At 50.0% G+C, this 18,564-nt stretch overlaps 1 protein-coding gene across 5 annotated transcripts in view; it reads right to left on the bottom strand.

The window, feature by feature from the left end:
• Gramd1b (GRAM domain containing 1B) overlaps positions 1-18,564 on the bottom strand; it is a 235,965-nt gene that overhangs the window by 31,947 nt on the left and 185,454 nt on the right. For all 5 annotated transcript variants that reach the window (XM_052188630.1, XM_052188628.1, XM_052188629.1 and 2 more), the window contains exons 3-4: positions 8,911-9,121; positions 2,954-2,974 (exon numbers count right to left, since the gene is read on the bottom strand). In XM_052188630.1, coding sequence (XP_052044590.1) covers positions 2,954-2,974; positions 8,911-9,121 — 232 coding nt within the window. The remainder of the gene's footprint in view (positions 1-2,953; positions 2,975-8,910; positions 9,122-18,564) is intronic.

Genomic DNA, 18,564 nt, shown 5'->3' with positions numbered 1-18,564 from the left:
CCACAGCTAGTCATGGGACAAGGAGTCGATTTTTTTTCCTCCAGACTGGTAGTGACGGTAGAAACCGGCTTCCTCTTAAATTACACCCAGGGACTTTGACCAGGTCTCGGGTACCCCTAAGGTAGTCAGGACTCTGTAGAGCCTCGACTCTAGCCTGCGCCCAGGACATAGGATTATAAAGCTTGCATCTATCTAAAGGACTCCTAGTGCCAGGGGTACAACCTGAGGCATCACAGTTGGTGAGCTGACTCTTAACAGTGGGAAAGAGATTAGAAAGAGGAACAGGACGCCAGGATCCTCTAGGAAGGCCAGATTCCAGCCAGCCAGCAGACAGCAATGGAGATGAAATACAGGTCTAAGGGAATGCAGGTCAAGTCAACAAGGGCAGACTTCGAGCCTCCCAGGGGAAGCCGTGTAGACTAGGACGGGGTAGTACTGAGGGGAGGGGTCAGTGGAGGCTTCCCTGATGATGTGTCTGAACACAAGGGTATAAGGCATAGCCACAGCACTCAGAGAAGGTACTTAGTGGGCTAGAGCCCAGCAACCCTGGTCATAGATTCCAGTCCCAGCCAAGGCAACTGGGCCAATGTCCAGGGTGAATGCCCTGGCAAGGTCAGACCCTCTGCGGTGTCGGACAGACAGTAACTAGTCGACAACACTAATAACTGGGGTCTGGAAAATGGGGAACCAGGGCATCTGTCTCAACAGAAAGGATGAGAAAGAGTTCATCCAACCAGCCTGCACAGGTACCGTATCCAACTTGCCTCTCCACTACGGCAGTGACCGACCAACCTCTACAGGAGCTCACTCTTGCACAAATGGAACCAGAGCCTATCAGCCATAAACCCTCGTGCACTCCACTTAGCACCCGCAGCTATGGCGATTGGGAACTGTCTCTGGTTTCCCCAGTGTCCACCTGTCATTTCTAGTTCCTCCTGCACTTCCCACTCCTTTTTGCTTCCTGCACCAACACCAAGTCTGGACTCTACCGTGCGTAGAGAGCAGGACCGGGAGGAGGGGGGTAGGCAGCAGCCAGGGCGGGCGGAAAGGAATGTGCCGGTGGTCAGCCCAGAGGACTTTCAAAGGTCTGTCAAGTTCAGCTACAGACAGATGTCCCTCTTTTGAATCCTCCAGCCAAGAGGCACGTCTGTCACCAAGCTGAGTGAGCGCTCAGCAATCACAGGCATCAGAATCGGGCCGAGGGAGCACGGAGATGCAAGAGAGAGGGAAGGGAGACTTAAAACACGCAGCAACCAGGAAGAAACAGAAGAAAGCCATCCAGGTGACTGGAAACCAGAGAACAGAGAAAAGCGTGAAGAAGGACGAGAGGAAGGGTGGGTGGGGCGTAGAGAGCAAAGACCTGAGAGCAGTACAGGGACAGGGAAGCAGAGCGAGCCGGAGCAGCTGTGCTAAAAGTCGCGCAGGAGAAAGGGAGCCGTACAACAGACAGAATCCACCTGCTCAGATTTGGATGTTAATTGCCCAGTAGCACTGAGGCCGTGTGGCTGTTTCCCTTTGGTGACACTGGTTCTTGCAATGCCACTTAACAGGAGATTGTTGGTGGGAGGACGTTCGGGTATTTATTACAGTTGGGCCAGGATAGCTCTCACAGAGACAGACAGACAGACAGACAGGCAGGCAGGCAGGCAGACAGACAGAGAGATCCCTCCAAGATATGAGCTGCTATCTGCCCAAGGAGGCCAGAGGCCAGAAGACCCTTGGCCTGAGCCAGAGAGAAGGAGCAAGACAAGAGGAAGCAGAGTTCAGCTTCTCTTCCCCACTGTCATCTCAATGTCCTCAGATCAACACAAGCCAGTTGGGGCGCTCAGTGGGGCTGTGGGATGGAAGATCAATTAAAAACCTCTGGGACAGGCCAGCACAGAGCAGCTTTGTGGGAAGCCAGAGTGTTCGCTGATATGTGTCTAACTTTAAGGGACTACCTTTATACCATGTTGGAGCACAGGTATGGCCCAGAGGGATGATTTGGAGCGAAAGCCCCAGGCCAGACACAAGCCTCACCTCAGCCCTTCCTCTGCTCCCTCTGCTGTGCCATTCCACCATCCTGATAGGTTCTCCAAGCCTCGGCTCCCACCGGGGCAGAACTAGGTAGAGGAGGAGGCAAGCACGTGGGAGTGGAGTGGAGGAGTGGGATTCTCAGCACGGACCAGCTTAAGGAAAGGGGAGTCAAGGGTCTGAAGCCAGGCCACAGTGTGCCTCACTCTGGACAGCTGCCCCGTCCTTCTGAAGGCACGGAGTATGCCGACAGGGCAAGCTGAGGGACCTTTGGCCAGCTGTTCTTCCAGGAAAGAGCCTGGAGGCCGCACACACAACCTAGTCTATATGACAAGGGAAATGGAGCCCTTGCAGGCGCTGCTGACTCCACAAAGCACTTTCAGAGTCCAGAGCTGGATAAACGGCCAAGAAGGGCCAAGAAGAATGACCTAAGAACGACCCTGTTTTTCAGACCAGAAGGCAGCCAAGCCTTCAACAGGAGCAGGCTCTGAAGGACACTGCATGTCCGTGACACACTCTGTCACACAGCGCAGTCTCTTAGAAACAGCTCTTCCACGAGATGTCTTGCCTAGTGATGCTAACTTTAGTCCTAAGCTCATACCCCACACCTCACCCCAGCCACAGAATTCTGCCTGGCCTTGGAGCATTCACTCGGTCCTGGCTGCTCCCTGACTTCATATAGGACACTAGATGAGGAAAGAGATGAGGTGGGTCGTTTCTTCAAGTCCCCAGATCCCATCCTCCTCCCTAGGACGTGTCCATCCTGTTGTGGAAGAGAACTACTGTGTCTGGTTGGGGATGACAAGAAGAGGTTGACAAGGGCAAAAATTCAGAAGACCCACTGTGTACTTAGCAATACTTCTCTCTCCCTTTGTCCCCACCCCACCCCCAACACCCATTTTCGTATCACCCAACAAGAAAGAGAAACAGAAATACTTACATTGTACCAACTCTGGCTTTTCTGAAAAGACAAAATAAGAGAAAGTAGGATTAGTTGGGGGAGGGACATCAGAAGTGGCCAGACTATTCCTTCCCCCGGGGATGAAGGTGACACAGACAGCGGAGGGTGGGCAGGGAGGAGGAACCCAAGTGCAGCTGAATGCTTCCCATGTCGATGCTCAAGAGGGTCCTCCTTTCACAAGACAGCTCCAGAAAGGAGTCCCGGGGAGCAGTCCATGCTGGAAGCCCCCACCACAGCTGGGGCGGTCGGAGATGCAGGCAGTGGCAGCACTAGCTAGCGCTCAACCAGAAGGGAGGCAGAGCCCCATCGCCGGGTCCTACGGATGGGGAGGTGGGATATGTGGTAGGCATCCGAAGCCTAGGCCCCAAGAGTGGGGTTTGGCTAGAGGCAAAGTAGACATAGAGCCCAACAAGGCCTCCTCCTGCTCCAGGTCACACCCCTGTCAAAGGCAGGGTAGAATATTTTGGTGAAGGGGGAAGAGGAGGCTGTCTAAAATAGTCACGCTATACTCTCGGCTAGCAAGTGAGTGAATTCCTTCTACCCAACAACTGACTGACCTCCTAAACAGCTAACAAATGGTTGGGGTTCCTCAGGGGAAGAAAGTGGAACTGTGTCATCTCTAAAGGCTTCTTCCAGTGCATGGCATTATATATAACTCGGTATTCGTAAAACCATATTCAGTCCTAGCTCTAGAGTTGAGGAATTCTCATTCTGATCTTCCCAAGGGATCTGAAACTTTCTAATGAACTAAACAGAATGGCTAAACTGTGTCTTGTCTGTCTCCAACCTTTACTTACAGACATTCTGCTCTGATGTTAGAAACTTTACCAACAGGTCAAAGCCTCAATGAGATACCAGAGTCTATACATAGTCAGCAGCTTAGAGCTTGTGTCAAAGAGCGAGCGAATAAACACAGAGCCGGGCAACCACTGTGCCAGCTAGTAATGTGTGTGTGTGTGTGTGTGTGTGTGTGTGTAGCGGTCTTCTCCCCATCACCAACTTCTTCCTTTGAACCAGAAACCTGCCGACACCTTGACCCTCTACCTGACGCAGTCAGCACAGTGGCAGAGATAGGGAACGGAAGGGGCATATGCTTTTTCCCTCACACAGATTCATCTGGCCAGCCTCGCCAGAGCAGCAGGGAGTGATGCAGACACTCAGTTCCCCTCTGCCAAGAACTCTTTGTGGTCATTCCATAAAAGGAATGGTGGTCTAATCTAGAAAGCATGGTTTTCTGGCTTCCAGGAGTTGAAGGCCAAGCCCACACAGCCAAGATTATTTCATCACAGAGTGGGAATTGCTATCTCGTAGGAAGGAATTCTGGACCTAAACATCTAAGTCGCTCAGTTAAGGTTATGCGTGCCTGCAGAGGGTGGGTGGAGCAAGAAAGCTATACCTAGCTGGACCACCATTTCTATAGACCATTTTGGGTGTTCACAATGGCGACTGACTCTAGGTCACACAGAATGGGGTTGTGTTCATTTCACATCATGATGAGCAAGTCCATTCTTGCAGCTATTGACCGAGTTATCTATCCACAGTTAGCTTGTGCCATACTAACCCTCACCAAGCAAGTCACCTGCTTCCCAGCTGAGGAACATCTCTCTCCACTGCATCCAAGCACTTCACTGCTTGGAACTTTTGTATACAACCCTAGGAGGAAAAGGGGCACTGGGAACAGGATCCTTGTGATTCTCAAACATGGCGCCTGCCCCTTCTCCCCCAGGTAGACAGAAACAGATCTTCCCCTCCTATACACTGACATGAAGATGCTAGGTTCCTTAAGAAACTACTTGTCACAAAAAGCTTCAGAATCCCAAGAGCTTTCAGTTAGGAACATCTGTCCTATCTCTAACTAGCTTTGTGGTACCTTTATAGCTAATATTATCTTATAAAGTGAGGATATAAGAAAGGTTGTCTTAAGGACTAAAAGAAGTGAGAAAGGTACCCTGTAGAGTAAGAACTTTGGAGGCTCTGTCCCTGGCCATATCCCTACACAACTCCTTCTCTACTAACACCGAGTCTGTCTCAGAGACGTGTACACAACTCCAGTGAGACCTATGTCAGCCCTCAAGACGGTCCAGCAGGAAGGCGTTCCTAACCTTTGACCTGCCTCCTGGGGAAGAATTACATCTTCATGGTTCTGCATTCCAGAGCTGAGTGCTAAAGGGGCCTCCTGTGAAGGAGGTTCTCAGAGGGGCTTAAGGCCCAGGAGGGTGACAGAAGGCACAGACAGGACAGAGACTGCCTGCCACTGTAAATCCATTGCTATGCCCCAACCCAGAGGAGAGGGCTGGAGCTCAAGAAGGCAGAAGTAGGGGGTCCCGGTTCTGAGCGCCTGTATCGGATGGTTAAAAGGGGGAGGGAATGAGAACTCGGAGTGGCCGGAGGCAGGATGGAGCTGGAGAGGGCCTGGAGGACTTGTTTTGGGTTTCTTCGGCCTTTTCTATGAGGAACCAGACAAGCGAGGACCAGATGGAATGGAAGGCTGCTAGAAACATACCTAACCTGCGTACCGGATAGCCCTCGCATCTAAAAGCATCTCCTAGCACAAAGGCTCAAGGCATCTGGAGGGTGAGCTGAGGTGGGGCAAGGGGTGAAGGGAGACTGGGGCCAGGAGTTCTACGTTAAGCATAAACTGGAGCCAGGAGACAAAAACAAAACAAAACAAAACAAAACAAAATGATGTCTTACTTTGATCAGATTAAGTCTGTCATACTGAAAAGAAAAACCACAAAATTTAGAATTCTAACAAACCAACCAACAACAAACAAAAAGGTGAAAGGTCACAGGAGCACCAGTGTCACAGCACCGGGCACTGCCAAGCACCGACAGAGAGCTAAGCTGTGAGGCAGGAGCCAAGCATTGAGGGGCCCTATCTACTTGGCAGGCCTACAAGGGCAGAGAGCAGCTCTCCAGAGCTGGTAGGAGCAGGAAAGCAGGTCCTGGCTCCCTCTGGTGGCCACAGGCCATCACTACTGAGCGCAGCGTGACCGTGGCCCGAATGTAGAGGGTTCTGAGAGTGATAATCAGCCCTGAGGCCCCTGTAGCTCCCTACTCTAAGCGGAAGCAAGAATCAGCCTCAACCACTGAAATCTTGATGAGGAAGGCAAAGCCTTAATGATTCCCTGTCCCTAGTGAAGGAAAAAATGGAGGTCAGAAATGGAGGAAAGAGACATTGTGAAGAGGAGACATCTTAGGCCTGCTTGAAAACCACACAGGGTGGCCTCTTTGCAGGAGGTGGTCAGGCATGGCCCAGCTATAGTTGTGGTGACAACAGATCTACCTTGAGAGGATGCTCCCCGAGGAAGCAGCTTGAAACTCACCAATGGCTGAGTACTTTCACTGGGGCAGGGAGAGGAGGGGGCCTTATCCTTGCCCTGATCTATATTCAAGGAATCCCGTGTCTTTTTTTTTTTTTTTTTTAATATTGTGATGTTTTTAAGAGCCGATGCTGGCTTCTTTTTTGCATGTTACAGTTTTTTTGTGTTTTATTTTGGCTTTTTTTTCCCCCTTCCATTTATGGAAAAGCAACGGAAGTCCCATTATCCTCAACCTTGCTCAAGTCAGCAACCGGGAGGAAGTGGGGTAAAACTGGGAGCTCTGGGCGTGAAACCAACTGAGTTTATTTTATCTAAGTGCTGTAGAGGGTGTCATGTGCCTGTTGGACCATTAGTTCTTCAAACTGTATAGGTAATAACAAGGTTTTAAACGAAATAATAAAGAGGAAACTATTGGACAAAAAAAAAAAAAAAGCTTTGGCCTCACCCCTCCAGGAAAGGGGGGGGGGGGGCTTTAAACCCATTTCCCATGGTGACTCTGGTCTTGATCTTCTGCAGTCTGTGCGTCTTACACATGCACGCTGCAAGCTGACCACGGCTGCTCCCCAGTGCAGCTGTACAGCGTGTGAGCTCCCTCGCCAGCTGTTCCCTCGCCAGCTGTCAGTGAGCACCGTGCTGCTACACTCCACCTTAGGGTTGGAAAGACTAAAGGCAGATGTGGGAGAGAAGGTACAACCTGGTGCCCACACCCAGCCGGGGTCTCCCCCTTCCAGATGAGCCTGGAGCCCTCTGGTACACACAGGCAGATGGGGTGAGCGCTGGTGTAGTGACAAAAGGTCTTACACATCTCCTGTCCCCAGATATCAGGCACGCCTGAACCTGCTGGGCTTCTTACGCCCACGGAAGACTCCCGCTGCCTCCCTCACTCCAGGCTCTCCTCTGTTGGCAATAGGCACTTAAAACCCTGAGAGCTACATGATGCACTTTGCCTCTGAAGGGCACGGTGGACAGGCACGGTGGGCAGGCTCGGCTGGGCAGCTTCCTGTTCCCCCATCGGGAGCGGAACAGTGTGGTGTGCTGTCTTCCCTGAGGACACTTACAGCCCCTGTTTCTCTGCTTCTTCCAACTGCACTTCTTCCCAACAGTCGACTTCCTGGGCCCTCCTGCCAACTGTTCACCGTTTACCCGATGCAACTTCCTCTCAGAGATCCTAGGGCCCTGGGTAGAGGCTGATCCATCTCCCTCCCACACTCATATACCTGCAGCCTGGATGGGTCCTGTCAGTCAACAACCTCCAGGTTCTGGTACTGTGCCCTTTTTAATCAAAACCCAGGCCTCTAAGAACACCATGACCGAGTGCCAGAGTGGTTCAAGCAAGTCGCGGGGGGTGGGGGTGGGACGGGGGGGGGGGGTGACCTGCCAAGTAGCTCTCAGGGGCAGGAGGAAAGATGAACTAGGCAGATCTCAAACGTCTTTCCTCACTTCTGCCAGAGAGGCCACCGTTACCCATCCACATGAAACAACAGTGTGACTGAGTGGAGGTTCCGCACCCAGAGGAACGGAACTACCCCCCCTGCAGGACTCTGCTTTTAGAAAGTGCCACGCAAGGAGGGAGACACATTCCCACTAGGGGTAGTGGTGGTTGAGAAGCAGGCAGACGTGGGGGGGGGGGGGGAGGGGGCGGGGTCTGTTCTCTGATGTCAGGTGCAGTGGGCGTGGCCCCCTCAGTGACTTCCAAGCCAGCCTGCCAAAGGGTGGGGGTGGGCAACAGTGGGTTCAGCCCTTCTGGGAAAGGGACCAAGCAGGACATATGGGCAGAATTGGCAGGGGTGGAGGGAGGGATGCTGAGCACTACAGACAATTCAATACTAGAGGGGGAGATTAAAAGACAGAGACAAAAGATGGCTTACTTTTGAGAGGCGCTTGTGAGACTAAGACCATGCAAAGAAGGTGTTTGGGAAACAGTGGGGAGAAGAGGAAGAACAAGAAATCAAAAGACAAATTCAAGTGGGGTTTCTCCCGCGCCACCCAGGGGGTCCCCTTTCTCAAACCTTGCTGGTTTAGGAGCACCTGAGTAGAGGCTCCTCTTGATTGCCAGAGGCCTGGGGATGGAAGGAGAACTCTGGGAACCTTAACCAGGTGAGAGCCCTGTGCTAATCCTTGGACCAGGAGCCTGGGCGCTCACAGTGAGGACAAGCTTGAGAGGGGATAGAAAAGCCCTGTGACTATCCTCTCTGCAAGATGAGCAGGACATGGGTTGGGACATGGTGGGGTGATGGCCAAGGAGGTGGTTAAAAATAGCCCTCCGGAAGGTTCCCTGAAGTCTCTCTTCCTGGCAATACAGTTGTCCCAAATAATGTTCCTTTGAAGGTCCAAAGGGCCAAATTAAATGAAGGATTATAAAGATGACTCCTCCCGATCCCCAGAGCTTCTCAAGGGTCTCGAAGTTCCTCAGATGCTAACAGAGAGATGGGGAGCAGGGTGGAGAATGGGCACATAACTCAGGACCCTCCCTGGATGATTAAACGTAAATCTGTATTCAACAAGAGTCTCCCCTGCTGACCCTGACCTGTCCTGACCTCATCACACAGACACAGGGCTGTTCCTGTGCATAACGATCAAGGGGGTACCGAGTCTCCAGCATGGTCTGCTCACCTTGGAGTTTTTACCACCGCTTCGACCAGATTGTGAGGAGCAACTGCGTTGCACACCCTGCTCCGGGGTGGATGGGGACTTGTCCGAGGAGTGATCTGAACCCTTCTCCACCATGGTGTCTCCGTCCTGGTTCTGTGGTGTTGGTGAGCGGGACCGCTTCCGAAGGATGGGAGAGCAGGCTGGCGTGCTGCGGTTGGAGTTACTGGCAGTGCTGCAGGGGCAGATGGAGATGGGGAATGAGGTGGAGAGGAAAGAGGAAGAAAGGAAGGAAGGCTGTGAGTGAGGGTCGGCCAGAGACCCATGCAAAGGAGCCAGCTCAGGGAGCCCAGGCAACAAACAGGCTGAGGAGACAACCCAGCTAGGGACTTGCCGCACTGCAATGCTGCTGCTGGCCAGCAGGGTGCAGTAGTGCCGGTGTGCAAAAAGGAAATCCGGACTTGAAACAAGCAGTTAAGTATTTTAAATGTACACCCGTGCATCCACGAATCTACCCATCCCATCCTGTTTGAGCTTTAGCTATATGCAGAAAGCTATTAGGGAAGATAATTTAGACCCTGAAAGAATCCCTCAATGCCACCAGCTCATTTGATTACACGCTTACGCCTCAACACTTGCTCATAGTTGACAACCCGGCTTTTCAAAGCGTTCACATATATGTTATTTCATTGGCATGTCTTTTACAAATTATCACGTTACTTTATTCCACATGTGTGTGGGCAGGCGTGCATGTGCCATGGGCATGCCTGTAGAGGTCAGAGGGCAACTTGCCAGAGTCTGTTTCTTCCTTCCACAGTGTGAGTCCTGCGGAAAGAACTCAGGCCACTGGCCTGGCGGTGAGCACTTTCATCTACTGAGCCATCGCACTGTCACAGGCGCCCTTACGTGTCTTAGGACATTCAGCTGAGTTAATCACGGCCAGTGCCATTATCCTTCAGTTTAAAAGATGAAGATGAATCCCTGGTAGAGATAAGGAAGTGAGTGGCCCAGGCAGTAGCCTCCAGACACAAGTCCCTCAGACTATCACGTGGCTGCTCCACTCGGGGGTGGGGGGAGGCTTATTCTCCTACCCCCAAAATCACCTCTAAAAACTTCCTTGTACTTCCCATGGCACAAAGTCCAGTTGTGCCTAGGCATTCAATCTGTTAATACAGTAAAGATAGAAACTCAGCTGTGTTTTCATTAGCATAGAAGAGGTGAAGAGAAAAAGGCGGAGAGGAAAGGTTGAACTTTGCTCTGTTTTCAAAGAACAGAGAAAGGAAAGAGCTGGTCAAGGAGGGAAGAATGCACAGAAAAGAGGCAGGGAAAAGGGAAGGAACCACTTGGGAGATTACAAGGCCCCAGAGCAAGGTGATAGGAGGGGCAGGGTCCTGCCCACCTGCTCCGTAGCCAGACTAAGCCTGGAGACCCGGCAGGTGAATCACATTCTGGCCTGGCCTCGGGATGTGGAGGGCAGGGCGGAGGACAGTGACATTTGCATGAAGGTCTAGCTGTAACCTCAGACGCTCCATGGAGACACTGGTAAAGATTACCATGCCCTACCACCTAATAAATTCAATATAGAGCGAGCATCCACATGCCCATCCAAGTATCGTTGGGGAGGGGGAAGAGGTAGGGTGTGAATAGGTATGGGAAGGAGCTGGGAGCTCTGCACGTGACCTCCACTCCGTGTCCAAGCATGTATGCACGCACTACACTGCACACATGGGGATCAGAGGACAACGTTAGGGAGTTGGTTCTCTCCTTCTACCATGTGGGTCCCGGGGATCGAACTTGGGTCTTCAAGCTTGGGAGCAAGCCACCTTCGCCCACTGAGTCATCTCTCTCTCTGCTACACTGGATCTTCTCGTGGTGCCCACGCTAGAATTTAGTTCTTCTCCAGTGTGTTCTTCACCTCCGTGCCCGCTCTTGCTTCTAGAGCTTGCATCTGTTCCTGAGCGAGTCTCTTCTGCCACCAGCCCTGCTCACACAGACCCCTGCCCATTCCTTGCCCTTCTCCAAAGGCACTGCCATGGCTCAGAAGTGGTATCGCTCCCATTCCACCTGCACTCCATCCTACTCATTCTGTTTCCACAAGGCTCATTATTCCACCTTCCCTTCCTGTCCTAGGCTCCTCCCTCGGGTTCTCAAGGTGTCTTGCCTGGACTTGTCCAGTAGCCTTAGCTATGGCGAAAAAAACCCACGCAGAATAATGGGGGGTCATCAACCCCACCATGCTTGGCTTCCATTCCAATCCTCTTCTATACAAGAAGAAATCCCTGTAACCATAGTTCTGCACCTTGGCAGAGTCATTACTAGCCTTGCTACACCACTAAACCTATTAAAAGATCACCCGTGGTCCTGTAGATTTGAACACGTTGCTAAGCAAATAAAACCAGTTCCCATGCATTCCGTGTAACGACTTAACCTTTTCTAACTCTATGGCTCGCTCTTAACTTGATCCTACAAGAATTGCTGTTATTATTTGGTGATGGGGCACTTTAGCGAGGACCAATACTGATCAGTCAACAGACAAGACCTCTGATCTGAATTCAGGAAGAGTCCTGGAACCCTTGGCTTGTGAGAAACCTGAGCAACAGAAGGGTCTGGTCGGGGTGACATGACTGTGTCTAGGGCCACATGGGACAGTGTTAAACACCCAGGAGCAAATAGGTGAATAAGAAAAGACCCTTGTGCTTACTTCATCTGTCATGAGGCAGAGCTAGGCATGATCTCTCATTGGAATATAAGCTACAAGTAGACAAGTGGTATGATCTAAGAAAGAAGGTGAAGGGGGAAAGGGGGAGAGAGAAGAAGAAAGGAAAAAGGAAAGAAAGAGGAAGGAGGAAGAAGGAAGGAAGAGAGAGACAGAGTAGGTGAAAGAGGAAGGGGAGAGAGAGAGACAGAGACAGAGAGACAAAAAGCTCTACTTGAAGAATTGGGTTCAGAAAATGTAGCCAGGTAAAGGCATGGAAGTGAAAGAAGGGCAGAAAGAAAAAGAGAGAGAGAAAGCAAAAGAAGCATGAACAGAATGAAAGTCTTAAACAGCATGGAAAACACGGAGAGTGAGAAGCAGCTACACACACACACACACACACACACACACACACAAAACAAAAAACAAAAAACAAAAAACAAAAAACCAGTTTTGAACTAAAGCTCAAAGGAGTCCTGCAATCCTCCAGTCTCCCCGCACTAAGACCCTGATGACGACCCCTAAGCCAGGAAGACAGTCACTCGTTCCCCACCTCTCCTATGTGTAAGCCTGGCAACAAAGACAGGTTCCCTTCTGTCCCAATTACCTTGCTCACAAAAATAAAAGCATGTCCTTGAGCCTGACCACAGTGTCTCACGCTATGCGTGGTCAGAGCTCACTTCCTATACTCAGGTCTGGCTGACGTCCTTGAGCAACAGGGACATGCCACCGAGGACAAAGGTTTTCTTTCTACCAAGTGGCTCTTCACAAGCTCCCCAACCTGCGCCTCGCATACCCTGGCAGCTGCGGCACTGCTCTTGGCTTCCCTTCCCTAGCCTTAGTCCTGGTGAGGTCCTGTGGGCACAGGCAGACCTTGTCAGAGTGCCAGCTCCCTGATCAGCCACCCGTGCAGTTTTTCAGAACTCTGAGCAGAGCACAATGGTCAGCTGGTGTTCTTTATTCGTGTTTATGTGTTTGTCTTTATGAAAGATTGCTTCTGCCCCAGATACTGCAGAATACATACCTGCCACTCTGGGTGCCCTGCACCTCTACCCGCTTGGAGTGCAGCCTCTGTCCTTGCAATCTTATGGTCCCACCCGCCCCACAACCCTAACTCATTCCCAGCCAGATTCCCAAGCCCAGCCCTATGGAGCCCTTAATGAGGGCGTGCCTGGCTACAGTACTATCAGTGTCAAGGAACACCAGTAACTTTTAAAATATGACTCTCTGATCTATTCCGGGTACTGCCATCTGGAAGAGCAATGAATTTAAAATCTGGGCATTGTACCTCAAAGCAGCAGGGTAGGGTGAACTGCCAATGTGCCACGTGGGCAATTCCAGCTTGAAGGCCCATTTAAGCCATTTGCTTTCTGTGATACCTTGGTTCCTGAGTCTCATTTTTTCTCATTTGAAGATATTTAGCATAATGCCTGATGCAAAACCAGCCTCAATAAATAGCTGAGTCACAAAAAAAAAAAAAAAAAAGGATCCTAAATTCCCTTGGCCTCTTTGCTCTAAATGTTGCTGGGCATGATTCATGGAGGATGGGGGGAGGGAGTGGGAGTGGGGGGTAGGTAGGGAGGTGGGGCTGCAACACAAAGTATGGTACCTAAAAGGACAGGAGCCCAGTCTTGACCCCATACCATCTCCAGCTGATTTCCAGGGGTTCATTTTTCAGAATCTGCAACTTAAATAAGTACCACCCAAAAGCTCCAAAATCAGTATGCTCAAAAAACATCCTTTGAAGGATGGGGAAATAATTGATATACCTATACGTCCTCGGTTACAGAGCCTCCTTTATAATGCCACGGGTAGGCAGACTCACTGGAATGGTAAAAGACACTTTGAACTCATTAAATGACCTGCTAGCATAGAGAGCTGAAGCAGGTCTGATGGCTCATAGGCAGGGCATGTGGTAGAGGAGAGCGGGAACAAGTGCGGTGTCCCTGTCTTGTACCCCTGCTAATTATCACACAGGCACCTCACCCATCCCTGTCATCTGGCAACAGGTGACAACTGATCGACATATGACCCATCTCAGTGCTGATTCTAAAGCTTCATTGATAACCCTTCTTTGTTCTTCATGAGTCCACTGCAAATATCCGTGTAAATTGGGCACCCACCCTTGAGTTTGCTCATAGCTTATGTTTCTGTACCTAAGATAGGAAGGCCACAGGGGTGTGTATGTCAAAAATTTACATACGCCTGCCCACCTACACCAGTTCCAAACGCAGAGTCTATAGAGGACTACTGACGCTGGTTATTCTTCCTCGTGTTCTTGCTTGTCCACCAAGAGTTTCTGGATTTAATGCCTGCGGCCACTAAAAACCACAGCACGGTATGTGGGGATGGCAGACCCACTAGGACTTCATAGACCTCAATCACAAATCCCAGCTGGCTCCCTAGTTCCTCTGACATCACCTTCCTAAAGAAGAACAGTCACTACTTTTAAAAATTAGCCTTCCCCAGTCAATACAAAGACACATCTTGGGAATTCTGCATCAACATACGGCTTTCAGGATGCAGGATGACGTTGAAGTGGAAAAGATGGAAAAGGTACTGTTGTCTTTATGCAAAGAGCTCCCTGTGGTCACAGATGGAACCTGTCCTATCAGTACCCAAAACCTGGAAGAACTCCACCCTGGAGTCAGTTTCTTCCAGGAAAAGAATGCCCAATTACATCTTGTGGAGCAGCTGTCTATACTCTCCTGTGGCTTCAATGCCTACAACTCAGGGCCCTTCCAGGGGTCAGCGGCCTTCACCTATTGATTCCTCTTTCTTGGACTTTAGAACCCAAGGAGCATGGACTCCATTAGTAAGTGCTCACCCCACAACCACAGGGACCCTAAGTTCCATCACCCACAAGCTTGATACGGCGTGTTCCTGTTACCCCAGTCCTGAGAAGAAGATCCCTTGGACTGACTGTTCAGCCAGTCTAGCCAAGTTAGGGCACTCCTGGTTCAGCAAAAAGATTTTATCTCAAAAAAAAAAGGTAAAAAATGATCAAAGACAACATCTGATATTGACCTCTGGAATTCATGTGCACCTGTGGACATGAACAGATACATGCCCACCACCATAGAGCAAAATGGAAACCGTTAATAATACAAGGAATGCTTAAAACTGCTTTTCAAAGGAAAAGGTCTTAATGAAGTAATGATCCAGCCCATTAAACACTCGCTGCCAGGTAGCCACCAGACCACCTAGCCTTCTTCCCACTGGGTACATACTTGCTGGAGAAGTCTTAGCAGTGACTTCAGTTGTTGATGAATTAAGTGAGTAAGTGACACAGTGGCACGATCCATGTAAAGTCTTGGGCCAAAGAGAGAAAAGCAGAACTTCAGTTACCCTGACACTGGCATTCATGGTCCAGAGAAGTAACGGCGAAACAGAGTGCTGGCCGGGGCAAAGGCCTTTTCGTGCTCAAGCCAAGGAGAAGGACCCTTCATCACAATGGCTGAAGCCTCCATCTACCCCATTCCCCACTGCCTGGTCTTCCTGCAGCTTGTTGAGCCCAGAGTTTGGAATTCAAACCAGGAACAGACATGACAAACGCTATTTTTCATTTCCATGGCGACCAGAGCCTGCAATGGAACCGGAGCTCCATGGCTGAAATGCCAAAAACGGCCTGACCCATTTTCCCTCCTCTTCCTACAAAAACAAAATAAGTTTGTTTGGGTCCTTCCCGGGCAGGGGAGAAGCCAGAGCTGCTGCTACCTCCATTTCTTCAAAGAGAAACAAATGATCATCTCCATGGCTAACAGTGGATCTGCTACAGAGCCAGTCAGAAGTCAGACAGCTGGTCACACGGGCATCGACGACACCCAATCCACACTGCTTCCTTGTCCATGCTTTCTGGGGAGAAAGACTTGAATCCTCCAAAGCCTGTACCCAGAGGGCATGAAGCTGCTTTCCCCGGTTCATCTTGTGTCTCTGTATCCCTGAGTTTTCCAGTCTCCCTGGGCCATTCTCTTCCTCACACCCAAGTTCACCTGTGCCTGAGGGCTCCTACTTGGCCTCTCTTCTCCTCAGCTAAACTTTCACATATTGGGGTTCCACACACACACACACCATTGCACCAGAAGTCAAGTGCTGCCTCTGTGCAAGTTTCCTGAAGGACCACTCATCTGAGTGACCTTGCTGTCCCTCCATACCCATCACTCCACCACTCCTTTATCTTTTCTAACCCTTACAAGAGCTGAATAGTCCTGCTTTTGTGGCTTCCCTTTGTGTCACTATAATGAACACTGTTGGGGGTGGGGAGTCTCATCTCTAGAGAAGTTCCTCCAGTGCCTCTATGGGAACAACTGTCACACGCTGGGATCACACGCACACTGTAAGCTGCAGGACTACCCCTTCTAGCACTATCTTAGACATACCTTTGTGAAGCTGGCCAAGTCGGCCTTCCTTAGAGCTCCAGCTCTTAGTCTTTATTCCGACTTCTGAGTTGATAAAAACTGAAATATGACATCACTTCCAAACTCCTGGCTGGCCTTGCCATTTTGTCTAGACAGCAGAGTATCTGGGTTTAAAATTCTGAGCTCTCTGGTGCCCTCGACACATCTTTCTGTGAACCTGTGTTCCTTGTCTCTGCTCCTTGTCTGCCTTACCTGAAAGAGAGTCTTAAAAGGAATAAACCTGCGCAGGTTGCTGGAATTGTTCATGGGGTGAAAGGGGTTTAAAGTTTAATGCAAATTTCCAGTGAAGAAACTGGATCTTATTCCTAAATCCTGCAAAGGCAGAGGCAAAAAGGAGAATATAGTACTATACCGACTCCCTAATTCCATAGCAGAGAGACTCAAAAAAAAAAAAAATGAAGCATAAGACACTAAAATCACAGACAGAACCTACTAGTGTGGCACAATCTCGTCCCCCCAAAATGTGTTCTCAACTGAGCAACTGAAAGACGGGGGTCCAGTTCTGCCAGGCTGGCTGCATGATTTCTAACAGCATAGTTTGGAAGAGGCCGTACTGGTCACACTTCCACTCCATGCATGGACCACACGCCCTGGGGTCCTCTGCATGGGAATTTCAATAACGGGCCAATACAGGCAGGTATTGCTCTTAAAAAGACCTTATCAATGATTATTCATATTCTCTCTCTCTCTCTCTCTCTCTCTCTCTCTCTCTCTCTCTCCTACCACCACCACTCTGAATTTTTCTTTAAAAATAAAGCTAATCTTACTCAGTTAACATCACCAAGCAAGTGCTTTCTAAACACCTCTAACCGTATAAAACAAATTCACTGTCAGGGCCTCACCGGGCAGTAACTAGGTCATGGTTCTTTGTATCCATATACATTAAACATGACACTGGATACAGAGTAGGGACTTAACAGCTTTTAAACTCGGCTCTAGCAGTCTTTGGCAAATCGAAGTACAACTCTACCCAAAATATCTCAGAACCTTCAAGGCTCAGGAATACGGGACCTTGTCAAAGCAGACGCTAAGCTATCTCAGGAAGTCCCTTGGGGAAAGATTTTCAGTCCACTTGGGAGACCACCAGCTAGTCAAACAAGGCAAGGAGGAGTTCAACTGAATAGAATTTCCAGCCCCTTCTGAGTTTGCTTATCCTGGGCCCCTCCCCCAGCCTCAGCAAAATAAAAATGGCTCAGGGCTAGGGGGAGGGGAAGAGGGCTCACCTTGGTAATGTGCTTGCCTCACTAACCTGAGAATCAGATTTTGGTTTCCACTTCTGGGGAAGCGGAAGCTGGAGGATGTCTAGAGCTGAATGGATGGCTAGGCCAGCCTCGCGGGTGAATTCCAGGCCCATGAAAGACCCTGACTCATGAAGATAGGATGGCAGCAGAGAGACTGCCCTCTGGACTCGGCATACACGCAAGCATTTTATTTGTGTTTCAGCCCACCCCATCCTACCCCAGTTATCAGTGGAAACATGTTCCATGACAGATGATGTCTTGACATGAGGAATACCATCTCTGACTAAGGAATGTCTAATCTGGAGGATGAGACAGATGTGTAGCTAACACACACCAGGTAATGGGAACTACTTGGATTTAATGGAACCCCCGCCCCTCTTCACCAAAGGTCAAGGCAACTAAGCTCAAAAACCAAAGAACTGCACAGCAGAAATTAGATGGCCTCTCTAACTCAGCCCCTTGCCTGGCTGTGATCTCATGGCAAACCTAACCTCTCTGAGCTTCAGTCCTAATTGTTAGAGGAAAATGAACATACATTCTCTTCACCTACCACAAGGATATGAGAAGGAGGGTGGGAACAAACACACCGCAAAGCACTGAGAGCCTCAGCATCTCTGGCACCGAAGGGCTCGGATCTGCATTAGGGGATGGATGCAGAGACGAGACACGGGCAGTGTGAGCCCTCAACCAGCACAGCATCGCTGCTTTCTCTGTGGTCAGGATCACACCCACACGGGCGGCAGAGATGACCGTAGTACTATGTCAGATGAAAGACCCGACGTGGGCAGGCGGATGCGCACAGAGGAACAGCAGCCTGTCCGTTGCTCTCACAGTTCTCACCTCGCTGGTACCGCCACCTGTTCACCCTTTGTTGGCCCTTCAGATCCAAACCCAGCTCTCATGGATTTTCTATCACTTTCTGTAAAATTAAGAAGCTCTTCGGTGTGAGTATATAGTGTGTGTACTCAAAAAAGCCAGAGGTAGATGCATATGCCTGTAACCTCGTCGTTGGCGGCTGGACACAGGTGGAGCCCAGGAGCTTGATGATCTAGAACTGAACTAGTTTGAAAGGACACACTTCTGGCTCAGTGAGAGACCCTATCTCAAAATAAATAATAATAATAAATGTGGATAATGGAGGAAGACCCCCCAAATTCTTTATCTGTTCTCTCATGCATATTTCCTTGCACAAATGCATGCACCATGCACGTGCATGCATGTACACAGAGAGGCACATATATACTTTATATACAACCATGATGCTTTATATAAAACCACTATGCTAAAGCCATGGGCATTTAGAATAATGAAGACTAGCAGAGAG

The sequence above is a fragment of the Apodemus sylvaticus genome, chromosome 7 (genome assembly GCF_947179515.1).
Source record: "Apodemus sylvaticus chromosome 7, mApoSyl1.1, whole genome shotgun sequence".
Taxonomy (NCBI): domain Eukaryota; kingdom Metazoa; phylum Chordata; class Mammalia; order Rodentia; family Muridae; genus Apodemus; species Apodemus sylvaticus.
This window is presented reverse-complemented; position numbering and strand designations above follow the sequence as displayed.